General features: G+C 42.3%; 1 protein-coding gene, 1 long non-coding RNA gene and 1 pseudogene across 13 annotated transcripts in view; 2 read left to right on the top strand and 1 right to left on the bottom strand.

Annotated features, from left to right (window-relative positions):
• Nucleotides 1-8,841, top strand: part of AAK1 (AP2 associated kinase 1) — a 173,403-nt gene extending 164,562 nt beyond the window's left edge. For all 12 annotated transcript variants that reach the window (XM_060659225.3, XM_060659250.3, XM_060659286.3 and 9 more), the window contains one exon: nt 1,727-8,841. In XM_060659225.3, coding sequence (XP_060515208.3) covers nt 1,727-2,856 — 1,130 coding nt within the window. In that variant the 3' untranslated portion in view covers nt 2,857-8,841. The remainder of the gene's footprint in view (nt 1-1,726) is intronic.
• Nucleotides 1-24,537, bottom strand: part of LOC144615935 (uncharacterized) — a 30,738-nt gene extending 6,201 nt beyond the window's left edge. The window contains exons 1-4 of the long non-coding RNA XR_013554674.2: nt 23,970-24,537; nt 20,210-20,379; nt 14,670-14,756; nt 9,357-9,408 (exon numbers count right to left, since the gene is read on the bottom strand). This is a non-coding gene — a long non-coding RNA (uncharacterized LOC144615935). The remainder of the gene's footprint in view (nt 1-9,356; nt 9,409-14,669; nt 14,757-20,209; nt 20,380-23,969) is intronic.
• On the top strand, nt 15,030-15,733 carry LOC132671935 (large ribosomal subunit protein eL15 pseudogene; annotated as a pseudogene).
• Nucleotides 24,538-24,682: the final 145 nt, after the last annotated feature.

The raw sequence follows: 24,682 nt of genomic DNA on the forward strand, positions 1-24,682 counted from the left end.
ACTGTTCAGTTTTCATTATTGATGGCTATGATGCCATTATTAGCTTGACCATGCAAGAAAGAAGGTGTTCCGTTTACTTCCTGTCAGCCGACTAATGCTTTCAAGTCACCGTGTAGGTACACATACTAAAGCTGTCGCTCAAAGAAAAAACTTATCCTCTTCAAAATCATATTCTTCAAACACTACTCAGAAAGCCATTTGGCACCAGTACAGAATTTTACTTAAAAGATTCTAATCAGGAATTCACTGAATGCATTTGAACTCTTAGAAAATGAGGGGGGCACCCACCTTTTTTTTTCTTTCTGAAAACGATATTTAAGGTGAGAGCTGTTTAAAAAGAAGCACTGCTAAAAAGTTAATAGAATTCCGAGAAATGAGTATTTTTGTACCGTATCTTCTAAAATGTTCCGATCTCTCTCTACATCTCTTTGCATACAATGTAATGCCTCTAAGTGACTGGTTTCCCAATAAACTGATTTTGATGCCGCTTCTGCTGTGTTCTGTGTGCTTAATTCAAGCAGAAACCTTAGCAGGGGATAATTGTTAGCAGAAGTTTCTACTAGCTAATGATTTGCCTGGAAGGGGAGAGGGTAATATGGGGAGGGGATGATGGAATTACCTCTGTACAGAGGTTCCAAGTCGTCTACAGAATCCAAACCATTGTACCAAATGCCTGGTGGGTTGGGAAACCCATGATGAAATGATATCTTTACCCCCAACCACCCTTTCTCTGGATTCTTCTTGCTTAGTTACATATGCCTTTTTCCTGCCCTCTTGCTAACATGTGCCCAATGACATACTCCTAACCTGCTAATATTTCTTGGAAGGTAAGCTGTCTTGCATTCTGATAATTGTCTATTTGATTTTAAAAGCCAGAGCACCCTGAGGCACCTCTATCTAGATAGAAGTAGACTGGTAGATTAGAGTTTGCAAATATTTCTGTAATTATCCTTGTATTTTACTCCTTCTGCTTAAAGGACTTTATCATAGATTCATTTAAGCAGAGGAGATCTTTGGTAACTTAGAAGACTGAAAACAAAATTCCAGAGCAATTCCAGCTGAAGGTGATTTATTTAATATGATTTTGACTATGTCTCCTCCCCTTAGAAAGTGCCTTCAGTATTGGTATTTGGGGCACTCTTGTGCTCTTTGAGTAGTGCTTATGATGTAAATCTTGTATTTATCAAGCAGCCGTGTTCTGCTGCTTTTCCAGGGTGGTGGTGGGGGCGGGGAGGGGGGTGGTTTGGGAGGAATCTGTCCTCAGATACAGGCAGCATGGAGCAGATGACCACATGTCAGATACTGAATTGGCATTTGTCCCCAGACAGTACTTCTACATAATGCAGAACTGCCATGGTGTATATGGACATGAGTGACTGGGTTTGTTTTCATTCCATCGTGAGCCAGTGCCAGGTAGAGCAGGTGTCCGTGTCTGGCCCCGCGAGTAGGAGCAGCTCATAGTTATGCTGAATGTCTGTGTGCCTAACATCTTCATCTCCTTTCCTGTACATTGTGCCGATCATGTTCCAAAATGTGATACAGTGATTGCTTGTGTTCCAGTTTGTGTGCAGTTTCCTTGCCTGACTTTTATTTTTCTGTTTTTCCTTTTCCATTTTCAACCTTTATTATTTGGTCCCACAATGTTTCTGCCGCGGGTTGACCGTTAAATGTTCCAAGGAGAGTTGGACTGATCTGTGCGTTAATTCTGCATTTTGTGCTTTTCTAGGTCTCCAGAGAGAGCCCAATCCCTGTCCTGTAATAACTGTAGAGCACTTTAAAGACTCAGCGGGTGTTAAAGGCCTTCCCTTATATCCAGACCCCTCCAGAGTACCTGGCATGAAAACTCAGAACAATTTAGAATCTGACTACTTGGCCCGAGATGGCCCTTCAAGCAACAGTTCATTCCACAGCAGCGAAGAGGAAGGGACTGATCTCGAGGGGGACATGCTAGACTGCAGTGGGTCCCGACCTCTCCTCATGGAGTCTGAAGAAGAGGATGAGAGCTGCAGGCCTCCGCAAGGGAAACTGGGAGGAGCCATTCCATTCACTCAGCCAGAAGTCTCTACTGAGCAAGCAAAAGCAGGCCAAGGTGGAAGAAAGAACCAGTTCCAAGCCCTCACACAGCCGACCACTGATGGTCTCGGGGAGCCAGATGTTTTTGCCACAGCTCCCTTCAGGAGCTCAAGGGTTCCAACTGATGACATGGATATTTTCTCCAAAGCTCCATTTGTCTCCAAGGGCAGTGTGGCTCCTTCCCAGCCGGAGGAGGCGGACGTGTTCTTGAGAGCTCCTTTTACCAAGAAGAAGAGCATGGAGGAATTAGCAGTTGCCCAGAGCGCCTCCCAGGAGTTGCCCGTGCAGGCCAGTCTCCTCAACCAGACTGACGATGTTCCTTTGCTCCCAGGCCTAGAGAGGGCAGCGTATGCCCCCGTCCGAGCTCAGTATTCCATGGCTGCTTTTGTCCAACAGTCTAACCACCCCTCCCATTCTGTACAAGCAGCAGACCATCTAGACAGCATCTCTCCCAGGGGATCCTCCCTGGAACCTGGGGGTCATCCTAACGACAGAAACAAAGGACCTCAGCCCCAGAAAGAAGCTGTCTCAGGCCCCATGGCTGGCAAACCATTCCGCCCCCAGTCTTTATCCAAATATTCTCGTCACTATAGCCCAGAAGATGAGCCAAATCCAGAAGCCCAGCCCATTGCTGCCTACAAAATTGTTTCACAGACCAACAAACAGTCGATAGCTGGCTCTGTTTCCATCACATCCCTTTCCTCCAGGACTATGGAGCTGCCACCTGCAGATCCTTTTGCTTTAGCACCCTTTCCTTCAAAATCAGGCAAGCAGAAACCTTAGGAGCGATAACCTGAGCCTTAGGCGTCTGTCTTTACCCCACCCTCAGTACCTACCACGTCACTCCCAGCTGAGCCTATCTCAAGAAATACACCAATTATTATCTTTCAGTTCCACGTATCAGCAGAACTTGTGTGCTCAACAAACTCCATTGCAGTGATACTTAACTGAAACCCCTTTAAGTTATGCTCATTTCTTTTGTTTATATTGATTTCTGGACTTCCAGGCATTTCCATCTCCACCTCCACCCAGAACTCTGCTTTCTTTGTTTGCCCCAAAACTGCTTGAATCCAGAAATACTTCACCCCAAACCAAAAGGGGCCATGTTACTGCAAGGTTTATTCCTGCAGTTTCCGTTCTGAGTCCTGTTCATTGGAGGACACAAGATTAGTCCCTTCAGGACTTGACTTAATGCTCTTGCAAAGGGCATATTTCTGGAAGGAAATGCAAGATAAAAATCCTGCAAATCAAAAGGAAGTGTGATCCTGCAGATACTAATCATTCCTGTAAAACCAGCAACTCTACAAGGATTCTCTGGATCTGTTTCTGAGTCTGTGCAAGCCAGGCTGGCCTCTCACACATGAGTGTGGGTGTGTAACGTGTGTCAGATCCTTTCCTACATAGAAATGCAAACAGATGAGATATCTGTGCTCATGTCTAACAGTGTTGAGCCTTCCCATGCCCACGCTTTTTAAATCACCAGGAGTGCACAGGTATGTGTGTGCCATGTGTGTGTGCACAGGGAGCATTTTTCCTTTAGGTAAATCCTGTCATACTATACCTACCTCCACAATCACTCATTTACTGGCATTTGTCTCCTGACCTAATTGATCTGAGCCCTGTTTTTATTTAGTTCTTTTCTTGTGGCAAAATTGAATTCATTGGAATGTGTAGGAAAATCCTGCTGCAACTGAGGCTTTAGAATAGATTTTTCTTTCTCCAAAATGTGCTATTTGCTATTAACAAATTCCCTGTACATGGTCTTGAAAAATTAATTATCTTTATAATTCTCCCCGCCCCCAGAACGATAGAAAAGAGCACCTTGTTACAGCTCTAACCATTGGGTATATGGTGTTAGTAATATTTTATTAACTACTTAAAAACCTGTGAGCACTCCATGCTGTCACTATGGAATTCATCATGAGACTAGGCTACAAACTAGATTTGCTTCCTTATTTGTTTTTTCCAATTCCTTGCTTTCTTTCTCCACTGCCTCTTAAGGAAATAGAAATCTGAGACATGTAAGTCAGTTTGGAAGAAAAGAGCTGAATCAGCTAGCCATGAAAACCTTTCAATTCTCTGTCCTCTTTAGATGTTGAAGTAGGCCAGGTAGGTGACTGACTTGTGGTTTTGAAATGTCTTCTATTTCTGGAAAGATCTGACTCATTCCTGGCTGTTTTCATACCCTTTATTATAGTGCCTTAAGGTGAAATTCGTGTCTCCATGGGAAGATTTCTGCTGAGGAAGTTCAATTTAATGGAAAGAGCTGCTGGGCCATGTTTCAACCCAAAAGCTTCCTGTTACTTGTAATAATAGATGTTAGTGATGTCTCTGTTAGCTGGAGAAGTTGGGAGGGTTACTTACCAAACCAAATTAATGGTGTAAAAGAGTTGGAAATTCATCCAAGGTTCAAGCCAGAATGCTAGACTCATACTGCAGTTGATTAGGTATCACACTGTTTAAATTTGAAGCTCAGGGGTCTTGGTGGTAGGATATGAATGGCAACTTTTCAAGACTTTTTCTAGTGTAGTCTCCACTTATTTCAAATGTCCATGTTAAAAGATAAACTTTGATCATTGGCACTGGATCAGGGCTATCAGCAGTGGTTTTCCACCGAGTTTTCAGCCACACCAGTCTTTTTCACTTTGGGGAATGCGAAATGTTCCCTCTAAAAGTTTGCTTTTCTCCCAGTGACTATTTCTGATTTTTCTGTGTAACAATTGATGCAAAATCATTTTTTCAGTTGAATAAGTAGTTTGAGCTAATGCATATGGAACTTTGCGCCCCAAACTCTTCCCTTGGCCATTATCAATTAAAGGCCTCAAAAGCAGGAGCTAAGAGGATAGGAATATTCAGGGAGGTACTCACCCCCTGTCAGAAACTCTTAAAGGAGAAGGTCGCTCTCACTCACTCTTCCAGATATTCGGGATTACCTCCGTAATAGCCCTGCAAAATGTCTTTCCTTTGGTTATTTGATCACTTCTTCCTAATCAAGTAGCCATGTTAGCTCTCGAGGTAAAATCGATAAAATCATGGTGATTTTATCACATAGTTGAATCATTTGTCAAGCATGGGCTTGCAATGTTTTTTATTCTCACTGGAGACCTATTGTGGGTGGAGACTCTAAATACATTCTTTGAATAGGAAATGAATGTAAAAACATGCAAATTACTTTTGTGTTTTTATTGAGTGATGCATGAAAATTGTTTGACTAAATTACATTAATTATTAGCTAATAACTAGTAAATTCTGCACTGATCTTTGGATCATATAGGGTAAATGCATCATTTAAAGGTTAAACATTCTTGCTGGGGCACCTGGGTGGCTCAGTTGGTTAAGTGTCCGACTCTCGGTTTCTGCTCAGGTCATGACCTCAAGGTTCGTGGGATTGAGCCCTGCATCGGGCTCCATGCTAACAGTGCAGAGCCTGCTTGGAATTCTCTCTCCCCTCTATGCCCCTCCCCTGCTCATTCTCTCTTCTCTCTCTCTCTCTCTCTCAAAATAAATAAATAAACATTTAAAAAAATAAAGATAAAATATTCTTGCCAGAGGCCATTCTGAATCTGGAATTCTAGAAAATTTAGCATTAAGGGAATTAGGAGTGCTCAGGGTGCTTTGAGTTAGTACCAAATGCATGTTTCCAAAAACTATACTGCAACAGGTTAACATTAAAGAGAAAAGATATATAGTCAACAAAATACTGTACTTCCTACTTTTATGTGTTATTTGCTTTTACACATTTGTTAGGGAATGCGGGAACTTGTGATCTTTCATTTCAGTGGAGCGCGATGAGCCAGAATATATTTAGATGTAAAGCATTGAACCACAACATGCACTGATGAACTTTTAAAGAATCTATGTTAATTGACTAACAGTCACTATTAAATTAATGAAGTTTTACTATGTGTGGTGGAAAATATTTAACATAGCTGTTTCTTGAGCTACATATGACCCTTTAGGCTCCCAGTCCTTGTTAGATTGGGAAGTGGAATGAACAAAATTTGATGTGGAAGCAGATGCTGGGCAGAGCCTAAGGGAACCTGGATCTTAAACTCAATTTCATTTTGGGCTCACTCATTATTAATGAGTTGAAAACTTCCTATGTGTGGACTGGTGTGTACATGTTCACGTGGCCACTTTAGGTCTGAGTTTAATCTGGTGACCAGCGTTTCTTTCTAAACTTTCAAGAAAAATATCGGCATCTTATTTGCCCGTTGTTGATTTAGTAAGTTTTAGAGTACATGTACATCAGTGTTTTCAGCTATTTGGTGGATATTTCACTGACTCATAAAGTCGCAGATCTCAGTTTTATTTAAAATAAATATAATCGCCAGAGTGATCTGACAATAGAAATTGAACCATGCTGTATTTGATACCATAAGGAAACGTCATCAGAACATAGATCATATAATTTGTATGCATTTTATCAAATAGGAAATTTTATAGGAAACGGGAGAAGGGTGAGAGCCAACTCATTCTCCAGCATGAGAATGGAGTCATTGGGTGCCTTTCATAAAGGAAGATGTCATTCTCTGCTGTGTCTTTGGAACTGAAATTGGAAAACACATGCCAGTCAACTGTGGAATGGCTGCTGGTCACACAGGTGTAGTTTTAGCTGAGAAATTTAGAACCCGGGTTATTTTGATAAAAGAAACATAGGAGAGCCGCTGGAAAGACCGCAGCTTTTGAGGAGGTGGAAGCGCTTTGTAAATGCCTGCAGTCACTCCTGGGTTCCAGTCCTCCCATCCTGCCTGATGGAGTAAACATGAAGAGTTTAAATGGAATCATGTCATTTAAATTCTTCATTTTTCAGTCCCTTTGTGAACTACTACTTGTGGTTTTTGGGTTTTTTGTTTTGTTTTTTTAAACCATCAGAATATTTGCAAACTTGTGAAGTTCACTTAAGGGTTTCAAGATGCTTGAAAATAAAAGTAGTATCTGGTTGGGAATTGTTTTTGTGTTCTTTTCCTACAAAAATAAATTTTCTAGGTTGCTGCAAACAACTAGCTGCCTCAGCTTAGATGTGAAAATCCACACTGGCGGTGTCTTGATTCCCCAGGTGCCACCTTCCTCTCCAACTTCCTGTTCTACTGCCTCCTTTGTACCTTGACCTTTATTAGGAAACAGGCCTCCCACGTGTGGTATCCAAGATCCTGTCACTAAGACACAGCCAGACACAGCTCTTTCCTGCTTCTTTATTCCTGCAAATCTTCTTGGCTCACCTTCCTTGTACCTGTTCCCACCCCTTCATTTCCTCACTTAACATTACCCTATTATGACCATACCAATAAGTGGATGAAAGAGAGGTGGGACCGAATGATCATGTTAATTTTTATGTGCCTTTGTTACTGTAAACAGTTTCTTAAGTTTCAGCCTAACCTATGATAATCTCACCACACTGGAATAATTCCAAATAAGAATGAAATGGCTCACCTTCCCCATTTCTTATGGACTAGAAGAACAGATGAAGGAAGGCTGGCAGAAGTCCAGCCTTACTCTGGAGACAACCCAAAGGCATCTCTCCACCATGATCTAACACAGGCCCAATGCGCTCCAGAATGCAGGGGCAAGTTTAGGTGTGAAGGGACTCTGGAATAGCTTGTAAAAAATGGCTAAATGCTAACCAGCACACGGGTGGCTTAGTCCAGGATTCCGGTAATTTATAATTCTGTAAGAAATGTAGTCTGAGCTATTTCCCAGCAGTCTCAGTATGGGTGGCACTGTTTTGAGTTTATAGTAACAGTGTTCTGTTCTTGAAATCAAGTCAATATTATCTGCATTACGTTGTAATAGAACTGCATATATGTGTTAAAGGGGTCTGTCTGATTCCTTTTGGCAAGGAATTGCAGAAATGCTTTTTAACCATGTCAGTTAAAGTGAGACTTTGGGAGTGAGAGAAAACAATGTAGCCTTTTCACTCTGAAATGGCAAATCCAGTTGTATTCTCTGAGTCTACCAAAGACTCCTATTTGAGGATTGTGAATGGAGAAAGGTGTGTGTGTCTGTGTCGATGTCTGTGTGTGTGTGTGTGTGTGTGTGTGTGTGTGTGTGTGTGTCCTCATGCTTTTTGCCATGGTGTGAAGACCTCCTTATGAAGGCATCCAAAGAATACCAAGTGGTGACAGTAGGTAGCTGGCTTGAGTGAATTTAGTCCCATTGGCCAACAACTCTTGAGTTAGAACTGGAGTTGTTGTAGATAAAGGTGGGAAAATCAGCCATTGCCTCAGCCTGTTTCCACAGTAAGCATGCTCGTCTCATCCACAAAGATGAAACTCAGTAGGGTTTGACCTGAACCCTTGGCTCATGTGTGGTGTTGGACTGGCAACAGTGACCAGACAGCACAAGGCCTGCAAGATGTTCCTTTGAAAGAGAAAGTGTTTGATGCCATTTATTAGGGGACAGAAACCAAATAAAGGCCAAGGACCATGCTCATTCCATGGAGAAGAGGCAAACCCCTTGCTGACAAAACATTCTGAGTTGACTGAATGAGGAAGTCAACCCAGCTATAAGGAATACTGAAGTTCTCAGACCTCAGAAGACAATATGTGCATGCAATCTCAAGGGCTGTGAACATGGGAAAGGAAGGGAAAAAGACATTTATAAAGTCAATCTTAACAGTTTTTGCAATACCTCTTATTTGCAGACTATTGGATTTATGTTATTGCACTCTTCGTGTGATCTATCTTATGTATCTGATAGTTTTTATGAATAATTTTTTGAGTTGTAAACTCTTATACACTTTATTAAAATGGACCTAATAAAAATAAATGATTTATATTTTGTATTATTTCTTAAGCCAGATCTTCCTAGGATTGAAGGGCTCCATAAGCACCTTTTATAGTAGCAAGCCTCGTTTTATGTTTTTAAGTTTCAAAGGACAACTTTTGGTTGGTTGGTTGCTAGGTTTCCAATGCCAACATTGTTATTTCCTGACAACTTCTTTCCATTCTAGATGTTCCATGGAGACGTAAATGAAATAATACAAGACAATGGGGCCATATGGATTGAGCTAGAAAAAACACAGAGCTCCCTGCTATTGTAAACTTTATTGTGAGCTCCTAAAATATGTTATTTGAATATGACCGGCATCAATATTCAGTCTTTAAAAACACACACAAAAATCCCTTAAGAGAGACCAGCGTTAACATAACAAAGAAAGAAGTCTCGGAAACAACAAACAAAAAAGCCAGAGTCTTAACTATGGAAAAGTAACTGGTGATTACCAGAGGGAGGTTGGTGGGGGGCTGAGTGAAATAGGTGAAGAGGATTAAGAGTACACTTACCATGATGAACACTGAGTAATGTAGAGAATTGTAAAATTGCTATACTGTACACCTGCAATGAATAGAACACTGTACATTAATTATACTGGAATTAAAATAACATTAAAAAGTACACACACACACACAAAGAGAAGTCTTGGGGGGAAATGAGTTATTCCTAACAATTTCTAAATCTATACTGTGGGAGAGAAACTGCCTGCCTGTTTCCTCTCCAAATTTGAGAAAATAATAGTAACATTTGAGCTTTAACGAGTTTGACATCCATCATTCAGGGAGAATTGGCAAAGGGCTGAGTTCAGTTCTGAGTTCAAACTGATAATGGTTCAAAGAAGATCCAGGGATCCAGAGAGTTATGGTATAATATATATAAGTAAAACCAAAGGTGCCTACTTTTTCTGAAGATTCATTTAACATCTGATTCACCTGTCTTTAAATATATGCCCTGCCTAGTTCTACAGTGTGAAGTTCCTTTGCTTTTTCTATTTCAAGGTATCATTAACCAAGAGTACAATCTTCCTTGTCTGTGACTTGGACTGCTCTGGGGGAAGCCATTTCAGATAGATGCATTGTTCCCACTAAGATAGATGCAGGAATCAGAGCCTTCTGCACATGTGGACCGACTCACCTGCAGTGACTTAGCTCTGCCTTCCTTGTAGGGAGAGCCAGAGTTAGACACTCTGGCTCCCACAGGACGCTATCGTTTGCATTCACCCTTTTGTGGCTTACTTTTGCTAGCTTTGAGACTGGTTAATAAGAGACCAGCCAGGGAAGTATTACCCCCTAATCGAAAACCAAGTGGGAAAAACCGGAGTGAGGCCCAGAGAAAAGCCGCGAGCAGATAATTTAGACCCATCTCTCTGGATTTGGAGACAGAGATCTTTTTCCTTCCATCATAAGAATTTTTCCTTGAGTTTATCTATCCTTATATTGGGGTAGTAAGGTCTAGAGGGCCTCAGTCAGCATCTCAGCTTACATGGAAGAAGACAAATAATTCCTCAACCTTTTATGCAAGTTAAGTCTAGAGGGCCCAAAAGAATCCAAGTATACTCTTCAGAGGCAGCTCAGTTCTCTAGCACTGAGAGAATATGGTGAAGTCACATATGGTGAAATTAGTATTTCTACCTGATCTCCCCAGCCTCATCCTGTTTCTGAGCAGGACCTTTAACCCAAGGACAGACTCTGTTTTTACTCTTTAGAGAACCCTAGGTTATTGGAAGGGAATTGATCACAGTTTTCTAATGGAGTAACCAAAAATTAAATATAAACTGTCAGACTTTGTTCAGTTTCTAATGACTATTACTAGTAGAAATATTCAGTTCAAGTAAAATTCAAATCAGTTAAAACCACGCATCAGTGAAAATTGATGGAAGAATGAAATTTTGACAAAATTTGAATCAAAATCTTGACTCAGGAAATTTGAATTTAGTAGGTTTAGTAGCCACAAGAGAACTTAGTAGCAGAAGGTACATTGGTAAAATTTGAAATGAACCAAAAATTGACTAATAAGTCTCCATTATAAAATGTATACAGAAAAGACTGGATCCCGGGGCTTCTGGGTGGCTCAGTCGGTTAAACATCTAACTTTGGCTCAGGTCATGATCTTGTGGTTTGTGGTTTCAAGCGCTGTGTCGGGCTCTGCGCTCAGAGCCTGGAGCCTGCTTCAGATTCGTTGTCTTCCTCTCTCTGTGCCCCTCCCCTACTCATGCTCTGTCTCTCTTTCTCAAAAATAAATAAACATTAAAAATAAAAAGAAAGAAAAGACTGGATCCCTGGAAATACATTGCCTAGGAAATTGATCAAAAATTAAATTAGCCTAATAGAGTTAGTAGGATTTCTTAGAAGAATTTCTTGATGAAAATTCATCAATGCTAGCCCAGTTAAAATATGTGTTCAAAAACACAAGGTGAAACAGCCACAGTAGTTCAGTATGTCTTTCTTGTGCCTGCACATGGGCTGTTGAAGTAAAGTTGTCCAGATGGCCAGTAGTAGTATGAATCAGGAGAGAAGTCTTGACTGCTGGTAGAGGAAAGTCATCAGTGAGTCTATCAGTGAGTCTTGGATGAGGAGAATGTAGAATGAGAGGAACATTTACAACACCCTTTGGGAATGACAACACTTCAAGGACGGGTGGAGAAACAAAGCCATGAAGGAAACTGAGTCACAAACGTAGACGAACAGAAGGGGGATACCAAAGCTAAGAGAGGAAACCTTTTCCAGACTGAGAAGTGGTCAGTAGTTTTTAAATGCCACAGAGAGATCAAAAGAGATAGGAAAATGTTAATTGGATTTGTCATTTGGAGGCCAGAGGTGAACTCAAGCAAGAGCAATTTCAGTAAAATAGTCAGGGCAGACTGCAGTGCATTGAGGACTGAGTGGGGTGTAAAGAAGGAAGGATATATTTTAAAGAACAAGGTGGTTCTATTTTATACAAGGACCTTGTATAAATAATAACCCACAATTTAAGGGCACCACAGCTGCACTGTTCTTTTCCCCAGGAGAGCAATCTGGTCCCCAATTTTTTTTTTTATTATATGTTTTTTTTTTTCTTAAAAGATTTACCCTTCTTACATTAACAGCCTTCTCCATATCTTATTATATCTAACTTGCATTCCAATATCATTGATTTGGATGTTTTTTTCCCTCCAGTTCTCATACTAATAACATCACAGAATAAATGTTTGTAGGATAGAAAAGGAAAATTACACTATAATATCAGTGAATTAAAAAAAAAAAAAATGGGGGCACCTGGGTAGCTCAGTTGGTTGAGCGTCCAGCTCTTAATTTTGGCTCAGGTCATGCTCTCATGGTTCACAGGATTGAGCCATGTGTTGGGCTCTGTGCTGATGGCACAGAGCCTGCTTGGGATTCTTTCTCTTCTTCTCTCTGTCCCTTCCCTGTGTAAGCATGCACGTGCACTCACAAAGTAAAAAAACATTAAAAACAAAACACTGTATTCACTATGGTAGGCTGAATAATGCCTCCTACATCCATGTCATAACCCCCAGAACCGGTGAAGGATACCTTATATAGCCAAAGGGATTTAGCACATGTGATGATTAAGGGTCTTAAAATGGGACCCTTAATTAGTTCTAAATTAGTCAGGTGGGCCCAACATAATCACAGCTTCAAGAGAGATGCAGGAAATGGGAATGCAGACTGGTGTAGCCATTCTGGAAAAACAGTATGGAGGTCCCTCAAAAAATTAAAAATAGAACTACCCTATGACCTAGCAATTGCACTACTAAGTAATTATCCAAGGGATACAGGTGTGCTGTTTCAAAGGGGCACATGCACCCCAATGTTTATAGCAGCGCTATTGACAATAGCCAAGGTATGGAAAGAGCCCAAATGTCCATCGACGGATGAATGGATAAAGAAAATGTATATACATACAATGGAGTATTACTCGGCAATCAAAAGAGTTGCCATTTGCAACTACGTGGATGGAACTAGAGGGTACTATACTAAGTGAAATTAGTCTGAGAAAGACAAATATCATATGACTTCACTCATATGAGGAATTTAAGATACAAAACAGATGAACATAAGGAAAGGGAAGCAAAAATAACATAAATATAGGGAGGGGGACAAAACATAAGAGGCTCTTAAATATGGAGAAAAAACAGAAGGTTGCTTGAGGGGTTGTGGGAGGGGGGATGGGCTCAATGGGTAAGAGGCATTAAAAAAAAAAAGATGCAGGAAAAGAGAAGACAGCAACGTGGTGACAGAAACAAAGTCTGGAGTGATACTTTGAAGATGTAGGAAGCCAAAGAATTCAGGTAGCCACCAGAGGTGAAAAACACAAGGAAACAGATTCTCCCCTCAGAGCCTCTAGATGGAACCAGCCTTGCTAACAACTTGACTTTTAGTCCAGTGAAAATGGGCTTCAGGCTGTACCTGTACCTGTATCAGACTGTATCTGACCTCCAGACTATAAGAGAATAAATTTGCTGTTTTAAGCCATTCCAGTGGTGATGATTTGTTACAGCAGCAGTAGGAAACTAATCTAGTCACTAAAGCTACTCCCAAAGTTCTAAGACAAGTTAACAACAGCACCGTTCTTACTGACAAAGGGCAACGGATACCTTGTGTTGAGGAGTGGAGGTGAACACAAGTTGAAACTGCTTAGGGTTACATTCCTGGTCCATCACTTCCTAGCTGTGTAAACTTGAACAAACCACTGAACTTCTGAGTCTGTTTCTTCATCCGTAAACCAGGGATAACATTTAATGCCCACATCACAGATTGTTACGAGTTGTACTTAGAAGAGCGGCCCATTTTAAGTGCTCATTCAGTATTACTGATTGCTGTTTGACTCACCAGCTTTGGTGGCACCACCATGTGGTAATGGCACAATTCCCTTGAGCCTACCAGCTCCGAAGCTGTGCTTTATCTGACAATTTTTAATATTTGCATTTTTGTCATATTTTGCATATGAGGTGACACTTTATTACTCTTTTTATGTAGCCCTTTCAAATTCATATAAGATGTGACCATGCTATGAGCTTGAATGGAAATGAAAAGAGAGCTAGGGAGCTTGCCAGTGGGGGACATGGATGAAGGAGGATTAATGGGGGAAGTGCTTGAATATGGTTGTTCCTTATCAGCTAAGGAGAAACCACCTGTAGAGAAGGAACAGATGAAGATGAAGGAACAAGAGAGTGAAAAGTAAATGGACAAGCACACTCAGCATTACACCCAGATCTTGGTTTCTAAATGAAAGGAACCGAGATTCCACAGAGAATGGCTGATTCTAGGGCTGGGGGCAGGAAATATACAAGGTGAACTCGGAGCACCTGGTATTGCCAGAAAGTAAAGAAGTGCTTAAAAAAAAAAAGTCACAGAGACACAGGCACCAACCTGATATCAGCCCATACTGATATAAAAGTCATTGAAAAAATAAATGGGGGAAGAAAAGACATATCGCACATAGAAGAATTTCAACTAATTTGTGTAGACTCTCCTGCCTCCAAAGTAGAGCTTAATTCCACAGACTTTGAATGTTGTCTATACTTCCAAAAAGTAGTGTATGGAAAGGGAAGATGGAAAGAGTAACTTTGCAGTGGAAAAACCTGACAAACACCACCTCAGCCAGAGGATCAAAGTTAACATCAACAGTGGTATGTTGTGACACTGTTGTGACAACCGTGACATGATGTGATGAGAAGAGTATTTGACCTCTGTGTTCTTCCTCTCCAAAACCCATAACCCCAGTCTAACCAAGAGAATAATATCATACAAATTCCCACTGAGGGACATTCTACAAAATATTTGACCAACACTCTTCAAAGCTGGTAAAAGTCACCAAGTCACCAAAACAAGGGAAGTCTGACAAACTGTCACAGGCCAGAAGGTGTTAGGAGCTATGACGAGAAAAATGTAATATATCTGGGTAGGACCCTGGAACAGAAAAAGAATTAAAGAAAAAGTAGTGAAATCCAAATAAACCATGGAGGAGTTTTGTTAATGTTGGTTCCTTAGTTATAATAATTAGTAATACTGGTTCCTTATTTTTGGCAAATGTATAATTGTAACGTAAGACGCTATCAACAGGGGGAGCCGATTAAGGGACAGATAGAAACAATTTGTACTGTCTTTGCAACTTTTCTGTAAATCTAATAGGACTTTGGAATAAAAAGTTTACAGCTTTCTCTCTGCTGGCAGCAATCAGCTCAAAGGCAAGCCAAGATGGGCGCTTACTATGACATCCAGGAGCTATGGAGGAAGAAGTAGTCCCATGTGATGCGTTTTCTTCTCAGTGTGTGCTGCTGGCAGTAATGCCAGCTCTCTGTGCTCCACAGGGCCACCCACCCAGCCCAGCTCAATAAAGCTCACAGACTGGGGTACAAGGCCAAGCAAGGTTATGTCACATATCATATTCGTGTGCGACGCGGTGGCCGCAGATGCCCAGTTCCTCAGGGCGCCACCCATGGCAAGCCTGTCCATCACGGTGTTGACCAGCTGAAGTTTGCCTGAAGCCTTCAATCTGTCACAGAGGAGTGAGCTAGATGCCACTGTGGGGCTCTGAGAGTCTTGAATTTGTCCCGGGTTGGTGAAGAGTCCACGTACAGATTCTTTGAGGTCATTCTCATCGATCCATTCCGTAAAGCTATCAGAAAAAGTCCTGACGCCCAGTGAATCACCAAACCAGTCCACAAGCACAGGGAGCTGTGAGGGCTGCCATGTGCTGGCCATAAGAATGTGGCCTTGGAGGGGCACCTGAGTGGCTCAGTTGGTTGAGCGTCCAACTGCGGCTCAGGTCGTGATCTTGCAGTTCGTGGGTCTGAGCCCTGAGTCGGGCTCTGTGCTGACAGCTCGGAGCCTGGAGCCTCCTTCGGATTCTGTGTCTCCCTCTCTCTCTGCCCCTCCCCTGCTCACATTCTACCTCTCTCTGTTTCTCAAAAATGAATAAATGTTAAAAAAAAAAAAAAAAAAGAATGTGGCCTTGAAAAGGGCCACAAGTTCCACCACGTTCTTGGTGGTTCTCACTGTGTGGCATGGAGAAGACACAGTACTCTCCAGGTCTGCCATTACCTCTAATATAAGTAATGTTTGTAAAATTTGTACCTAAAAAACAATTTAGGACAGTAAAAAAAAAAAAAAAATAAAAAGTTTACTTAAAAAATAATAAATTGGGTGGGGAACCTGGGTGGCTCAGCTGGTTAAGTGTCTGACTTCAGCTCAGGTCATGATCCTCATAGTTCATGGGTTGAAGCCCCGGGTCAGGCTCTGCTGACAGCTCAGAGCCTGGAGCCTGCTTCGGATTCTGTCTCCCTCTCTCTCTGCCCCTCCCCCACTTACTCTCTGTTTCTCTCTCTCAAAAATAAAAATTTTAAAATTTATTTAAATCTGCTAAGAACGACGACACAAGAGGTTAAGTTCGGAGTAGCTAGTAAAGGGAATTGTTAAAATATCTGCAACCATTGTTTTGAATAGACTCAGTTCAGTAAGATAAGGTAAGAGTTCAGGAAAGGGCTTAACTATGGTCCTTGTGATCTTCCCACCTCCTTGATGAAATGCCTGCAGGTCCCATCACTTTCTGGTCTCCTTCAGCTTTAAACATGATCGTATTTCCCACAGTCCTCTCCAGTGGTAAGAAATCTAGCTAAGTCTTTACACCTTCCATTTTCCGTCTACCAGAGAGCTTCCCTCCTTTCCCTAGGTTGGGCTCAGAAGCCAGCCTCCTCTTTCTACACCTGCCTCCTATGGCTGGGGCAGGAGGAGGGGCTTTGGGATCAAGGTGCAGCATCCTTTTCCTTGGCTGGGGCTGCCCGTGGCTCTCTGCCCTGTTCCTGTCCAGGGTGACACACCCTCTAGCTCAGGGGGTTGGCAGACAATGGCCTACGGGGCAAATCTGAGCAGCAGAGAAGCATGTTTTTTTCCATTTTTTGATGTCTGGAAAAAAATCAGTAATATTTCATGACATGAAATTAGATAAAACGAAAATGGCAGTGTCCGTAAATAAAGTTGTATTGGGACACAGTTATACCTATATATTTATGTATTGCTCATGCCTGCTTTTGCTCTATAATGGCAGGGTTGGGTGGTTGTGGTAGACACTATATGGTTAGGAAGACTAAAATATATCCTCTCTGGCCCTTTACAGATGAGTTTGCTGAGCCCTGCTTTCACTCACTCTTGCAACCCACTCCCCTCACCTTCTGCCACTGGTGGTATAACCCACGCAGCAAGCTGGAGCCCCTTGCCCTCCCGGGGACCCTCGTGAGCAGGAGTTCAACCTGGCTCACTTCTGCAGCATCTCCTTGTTCCATGGAAAGTCCTGCATCCTTGTCCCTCCAAATGTCAGGAGTGCAAGCTGGTCCCCTATTCCTTCCCTCTTTGCTGTGCCATTGTGGGAGGCTCCAGATAGCCTCCTATCTTTAGGCTTCACCCCCCAAACTCCTGGGGATACTCCAAAGACTCCCTCACCATGTTTTACCCAAGTAACTGGAGAGGCAGACCCAGAGTTCCTATAGTTTAGGAAGCCTGCGGCCAGTAGATGAGACACCACACTCCTTGTGGGCACCCTGGGGCCTTAAAATATGATTTTCAGGGGCATCTGGGTGGCTCAGTCAGTTAAGCATCTGACTTCGGCTCAGGTCATGATCTCATGGTTTGTGAGTTTGAGCCCCACATTGGGCTCAGTGCTGACCACTCAGAGCCTGAAGCCTGCTTCAGATTCTGTGTCTCCCTTTCTCTCTGCCCCTCCCCACCCCACTCTCTCTCAAAAATAAATAAAACGTTACAAAAAATATGCTTTAAATAAATAAATAAATAAATAAATAAATAAATAAAATATGATTTTCAGTTGGCCTGCCAGGATGAGTTGAGGGGGTGGTCACCATTTTTCTACATCTTTTAGGAAGTCCACAGGGTTGTCTCTAATCACTTTAAAATGTTGGAGCCCTTATTATCCAACGTCCTTGACTTTGAGGCTTTAGCCAAAACTCTAAAACAACAGGAAAAGTCCCAGACCATACCCTGTGACACAGGGTATTATGGTGTACAACTTCAGGGGGTGTGATTCACATTGAGGCCTATGTTACTGTGGCCCCTAGGGTTATTATACAGGGCACACCCTGCATGGCCAGAAGCCAAGCTCCTATGGCTACATATACATAGCAACAAACCCAAATGACCCACATGTCTTCTCTTCCTCACAGATCTCAAATCTAAGGACACTTTCCTGGCTTTGGAGATGAAAGCAGACAGGTGCAGTATGATAAAGGAAGCCCAGGTTTTGGTGGCTGTTGGTATAAGCCTTTGAGCATAAAATAGCAGAGGAATTCCAAGGCTTGTATAGTGATACGGGGAAATTCGAAAGTAGTACGACTTTTGTTTTTAAAATGTTTATACCAGTGGTTCAGGTCACGATCTCACGGTTTGTGAGAGAAGCCTGCTTGTGATTCTCTCTTTCTCTCTTTGCTCCTTCCCCACTCTCTCAAGATAAAAAAATAACATGTGTATTCTAGAATTTTTAAGAAAAAGGAACAGATTTTTTTTTCTCTTAAGCAACAAACCAGAGAGTAGAGAGAGCTATATGTAATTAAAGTGATAATTAGAAGGTATTATCTCCAAAAAGAAGGAGGAGGAGGAGGGGTGTGAGGAAGAGGAGGGGGAGATGGCATCATCTCTGTTGTTACCTCTTCAACATTTCTTGAAACTTTAATCAATCTCTGGGTAAAAATAGGGTCACATTACAATATTTCTCTGTCCCTACCATCTCTGTAGAAACTCTAATGACCTACATCTCTTTCCAGCTATTCCTGGGATCACATGTGCTTGGAACAGATTCTGTTCTGCTATCATTTACATATTTACTTCAACTGCTCTGCAACTTGCTGCCAAATCAGCCCCAGAAGGCCAAGGCACCCACCATGTAGAATCCTCCCACTACTCCTGTCCAGACGGGCTGCTGCAGCCTGCTAATAAAGCCGCATGACCCAGGGCTCAAGGCTCACACAGTCTTGGACACAGTCTTGGATGTTTTAACAAAGCAGCTCTCTTATTTTGTGTGTCACCTTGGTTTCAAGCCCCCTTCCTGGGCCTCAGGCAGCGTCCATGGGTGTTAGACCAAAGACCGTCTGCACAGCAAAGTTCACTGATCTTAAATCACACTTTAAAAAAAAAAGTTTATTTATTTTAAGAGAGAGAGAGACAGAGAGAGAGAGAGCACTAGTGGGGATGGGCAGAGAGAGAGAGAGAGAGAGAGAGAGAGAGAGAGGGAGAGAAAGAATGCAGGGCTCGATCTCACGAAGCATGAGACCATGACCTGAGCCGAAATTAAGAGTCGAATGCTTAACGAACTGAGCCACCCAGGTGCCCCATGAATCAAACTTTTGAATACTGACTTTTTCCCAGAGAGGAATTCTTTCCCAGGACAAATTCTTTCCTGGCAGGCTTTCCAATGCCTCAGGTAAACATTTATCTGCTGGAACTTGCCACATTGGCCCCCAGAAATGCTCAAACCTGTTCTAGGAAGAACAGACTAGGCTGCTGACCTCAGGTGTTGTTGCTTATAGACGTGTCAGGAGTGGGTCTCAAAGTTTTACAGGAGAAGACAACAGCGTTGTTAGACCTACCCATATGACAAGCTCGGTGCAAGACACTCGAAATGCATTTTTCTCTATTCCACTTGACCATTTTTGATAGATATTGTTATCCACCTTTTGCAGATCAGTAAAGTTAGGGCTCATTCACTCAACAGGTATTTGTTGAGTACGTACTGTGCGCCAGGCGTTGTTCTAGGCAGATGAGATATCTCAGTTACCAAGGTAGGCACCCTTGTGTGGTATCCTTTCTAGGGGGAGTAAATGACTTTAAATCATTAGCAGACTAATGAAATAAAATATGGTAGAAGGGATATGGGACTTCAGAGAGGTTTCAATTCAGCAAGTATATTTTGAGCCTCTCTTAAATGCCAGGCACTGGGAACAGAATCAAGAAGAAGATAAACTTGGAGCGCCTGTGTGCGGTTCACAGTCTAGTGAGACCAGTGTGAGCAGCAGAACCGGGACTCAGTGCTGGTGGTCCAGGTCTGCACTGGCACTGCCGTCCATGGCAGGAGCACCTTAGTCTTATTTCTCTTTAAACACCCAACACAATGAGTTCCTCTTATGTGAGGCCTTCCTCCTGCCGTCGTCTCACCCAGAAATCATCATTCACTTCTCTTACCTGCCACCAGTGGGCCCTCGACATAGCCCTTGGGTAGCCCTTGTTCCCCAGGGCTGCCTTCATTGATTTACAGCGTCTCCCCTCTAGGAGTTCCCTGAGACCAGGAATTGTTTTGCTCATCTTTGTATCCTCGAACCAAGGATTTTGATCATTTGTAAGTAACAGGAAACCTGACTAACCAGTGGCATTGGCAAAATTGTGGCCGATTTTTTTCTCATGCGACAAGAAGTCTGGAAGATGGTGGTTGCCGGTAGTTGTTGGTTCACTTCCTCAGGGATGTCATGGCTGAAGCGTGGCTGCCTTGACTCCAGTATTCCCACCCCGTGCAAGCAGGAGGAAGGGCCAGCACCTACAGCAGGAAAGCAAAACCTCTTCAGACATTTCTGACAGTCTTCCACACTTGTCTCATTGGATGGAACTGGGCCACATGACAAGCCCTAGTTGCAAGAGAGGTTAGAATTATTATTATTGTTATCATCATTATCATTATTAGATTGGACACATTGCCACCTGAGTAAAGTCAGTGTTGGCTAGTAAAGAAGAAGGGGAAAGTGATTATTGGAAGGTATCTAGCATCGTCTGCCTCAATCCCTAGTACAAAGCATAGAGCCTGGGACCGTTATTGAGAAAGCATTCAATAGTTATTGAAAGAAAACAAATGAACAAGGGAAAAAGAGAAAAACAAAAAATAGGCTCTTAAATATGGAGAACAAACTGTTGGTTGCCAGAGGACAGGTGGGTGAGGGGATGGGTGAAATAGGTGAAGGGGATGAAGAGTATGTCTATCATAATGAACACTGACTGATGTATAAAACTGTTGAATCACTACATTGTACACTGAAACTAATATATGTTAAATGTACTTGAATTTTAAAAATAAATTAATTATTTAAAAAATAGTTATTTTGGGGTCACCTGGGTGGTTCAGTGGTTAAGCGTCCAGCTTCAGCTCAGGTCATGATCAGGTCCTTGAGTTTGGGCCCCGTGTCAGTCTCTGTGCTGACAGCTCAGAACCTAGAGCCTGTTTCAGATTCTGTCCCTCTCTCTCTCTCTCTCTCTCTCTCTGCCCCTCCCCCACTCATGCTCTGTCTCTCTCAAAAAATAAACATTTTAAAAAGTTATTTTTTAATCATTTTCAGAAGTTTTTATTTTAATTCCAGCTAACAAAGTGTTATATTAGTTTCAGGTATACAATATAATGATTCAACACTCCATACATAACCCTGTGCTCATCATGACAAGTGTACTCCTTAATCCCCATCACTTATTTAAGTCATCCTTCCCTCCTATCTGTGGTAACCATCAGTTTGTTCTCTATAATTAACAGTCTGTCTCATTTGTCTCTTTTTCTTCCCTTTGTTTTTGTTTCTTAAATTCCACATATGAATGAAACCATATGGTATTTGTCTTTCTCTGACTGACTTATCTCACTTAGCATTATACTCCTTAGCTCCATTCATGTCATCGAAATGGAAAGTTTCGTCCTTAAAAAATAGTTATTGAATAAATGGTGAATGAGTAAATAAATGACTTTTTGGCCCATGTCACATGGTCTGGGAATCATCCCAGGGAATAATTAAAACAGAATTGACATCTTATTGAAATGGTATTAGGGAAAATATCAGTTGTTTATTGATTATCATGGTGAATGTGTGTGCGTGTGCGTGTGTGTGTACATGTGTGGTATAGAGACAGTGGGAGAGGAAAAAGGGTAGCATAAATAGATACAGATATCTCAAGTAGTAGTTTTACTTTTTCCTAAAAGAGTCACCCTCCCTCTAGGATATTTGGGGGAAAAAATGAAGGCTGTTTCACATCTGTTCCTGAGTTGTCCACCTGGCTGCTGTCCCCAGTTTCATGTGCCAGTGGTTACAATCCTCTCCATAGATGCTACACCCTGCTTTGGCACAGTACCAGGTAGGGGGTGAATGAGGCCAGGCCCTCTCTTTCTGCTGTCTGCACAGTCATCACACGGATTGAATGTGTGTACTGGATTTGACAAAGGGTTCAGGTGATGACATTCATTCACTCAACTAGTTCTTTTTTTGACCACCTACTATGTGCCAAGTATTATACTAGGAGCTGGGGTACAAGAGTAAAGAGACAGACATGCCATTCTTAAAGTTGAGGGTGTAGCAGGGAAAAGTATCATTAGAAAAATCAATACCCAAATTCATGATTTTAAGTTGTGATAATGCGCTATGAAGGAAAAGGAGACTGTGTGTTCAGAGAGAATAACAGAGGAGACTATTTCAATGGGGATGAAAAGAAGCGTCAGGAAAGGCCACCTAAGGTAGGATATTTAAGGAAAATATCCCTACCTTATATTCAGACTGGGGGGAATTAATACAAGGTATTCAAAAAAAAAAAAAAAAAAAAAAAAAAGGAGGGGAAAAGGAAAAGAAAAGAAAGAGAGAGGTGGGAGGAGGGAGGCATTCCCCATAGAGGGAGCAATTTGTGCAAAGGCACTGAGGTTGGAAATAATTTGACATATTAAGGAACTGAAAACAGCCAGGGAAAGGGAAAAAGAGAGGAAGCTGGCACCTCTATGCAAATATGTACACAAATAATTTTACATAAATGGGATCATACTGTATGCAGTTTCTAAACTTTTATTTTTTTATTTTTCACCACATCATTAATGTAAATAACCAATACTCGGCAAAGGTTTTTTTTTTTTTAATCCAGTTTTTCTAAGGGCAAGAAACACATATTCTGATGGCTGATTGAAATGCTAACTGACTAGAGGGTATTATGCTAAATGAAATGAGTCAGAGAAAGACAAATATCATATGACTTCACTCATATGAGGAATTTAAGATACAAACAGATAAACATAAGGGAAGGGAAGCAAAAGAATATAAAAACAGGGAGGGAGACAAAACATAAGACACTCTTATATATGGAGAACGAACAGAGGGTTACCGGAGAGGTTGTGGGAGCAGGGATGGGCTACATGGGTAAGGGGCATTAAGGAATCTACTCCTGAAATCATTGTTGCACTATATGCTAACTAACTTGGTGTAAATTAAAAAATAAATTAATTTTAAAAAACATAAAAAAAAAGAAGAAATGCTAACAGGTATAAACTTCCTGAAGTTTTTCAATCACAAAAGAATGGGGAAAGAAAAGTGCCTGGAAGGAGGTCCCAAAAAGCACCAATATTTAAGAGGCTGGCAGATGAAACCTTGCAGGGGGAGACAGAGGAGTAACCATTAAAGTTGTAGGAAAAATTGGCAGTTGTGTTGCCAAGGAAAGAGATTATTAAAAGGCGGGAGAAATCTTCAGCATTCGATGTTCCAGGGGTCAAGAAAGGTAATAACTGAGAAGGATTCTTCAGGTATAGCAACATGGATGTTGTGAGCAGTCTTGACTAGAGCAGCCAGGGTGGGAGTGGGGGAATACTGGGACACAGAAACTGGTTTCAGTGGTTTGAGTAGTGAGAGGTGAAAAACTAGAGATTAAAAGTGTAGACAACTCTTTTATGCCATTTGGCTTTGAAGGGAAGAAAAGAGAGAGTGGTGGCTGGAGGCAGATTTGGAGCAAGGCAGGAGTTTTCTTTTTGGGAAGGAAATTAAAGATAGGGAAGAAAGACTGGCCCCTACCCAGGGCCTGTTCCTGAGTGGAAAAGTCACACTTCAGTCAGGATCTAAAAGAGATTAAGGGGGCAAGCCTTGGACTGCACTGAGGTCTAGAATGAATGTTCCGCGAAGAACCAGCAGTTGGAAGCCAACCTGTGGCCTCCAGAATGTAAACTGCACTAAGGAAGCACAGCCTGCTCGGTGTCCAAACCCACACCTAACGCAGGCCTGCAGCCCCACCCACCCTCTTGGACACTTCTCTGGGCCATAGAAACCACAAAGGTTATTGTGCCCGTGGCTTCAATCTGTCCAACAATAGGTGTGTTGTTTCTGGTCCAGAAACCAGTACTGTGCTTACCTTCTAGAGCAGTGGCTCTCAAATTTTAGCGGAAGGTCCTATTAAAACAGAGACTGGACCCCACCTCCAGAGACTGTGATTCAGTGGGTTTATGGCGAGGCCTGCTAATTTGCATTTCCAATGTGTTCCCATCTGTTGTTGCCCCCCGTCTACATCTTGAGAACCATTGTCCTGGAGAAAGCGAAATACTCAAGAAAAGTTCTGGGAGGGTAGTTAATAGGCTTTTGCACTTGGCTCTGGAAGCTAGTCAAATACTCATGTTTATAAAGCAAAGGGCAGCACTGCAGGAGGTGAGTCCTGTGGGGACTGGTCCAAGATGAGTGGGTCTATAAGCCCAGCCTAACAGAAGGATAAGAGAACCAACCGCAGCCCCAAGGGAGAAGAGCAGGCATCTCGCTGAAGGTGACAACTCTTTCGAGGGGATGCTCCAGGGAGTCTTTTGACGCAGTCATTGAGCCCCAGCTCAAGGGTGAGCAGGATCCTACTAATGGCAATGGGCAGGTTTACGGTTGGAGAGCAGCATTGCGATGCACACATCCTTCCGCAGAAGCTCCCATCAAGAAGGAAAAGCGAAGCACTGCTGCGCGCATGTGTGCTGAGTCGTGCCTTACCTAGGGCGCCTGCGCAAGCGTCTCCGGGGCTTCTCCCAGCCCTGGTCCAGGCTTACTGTGTAGGTGGGCAGTGGTTGCCGGGAGCCGGGAGCGAGGTTCCCG

This window comes from Panthera onca, chromosome A3 (genome assembly GCF_046562875.1).
Source record: "Panthera onca isolate mPanOnc1 chromosome A3, mPanOnc1 haplotype 2, whole genome shotgun sequence".
Lineage (NCBI taxonomy): Eukaryota > Metazoa > Chordata > Mammalia > Carnivora > Felidae > Panthera > Panthera onca.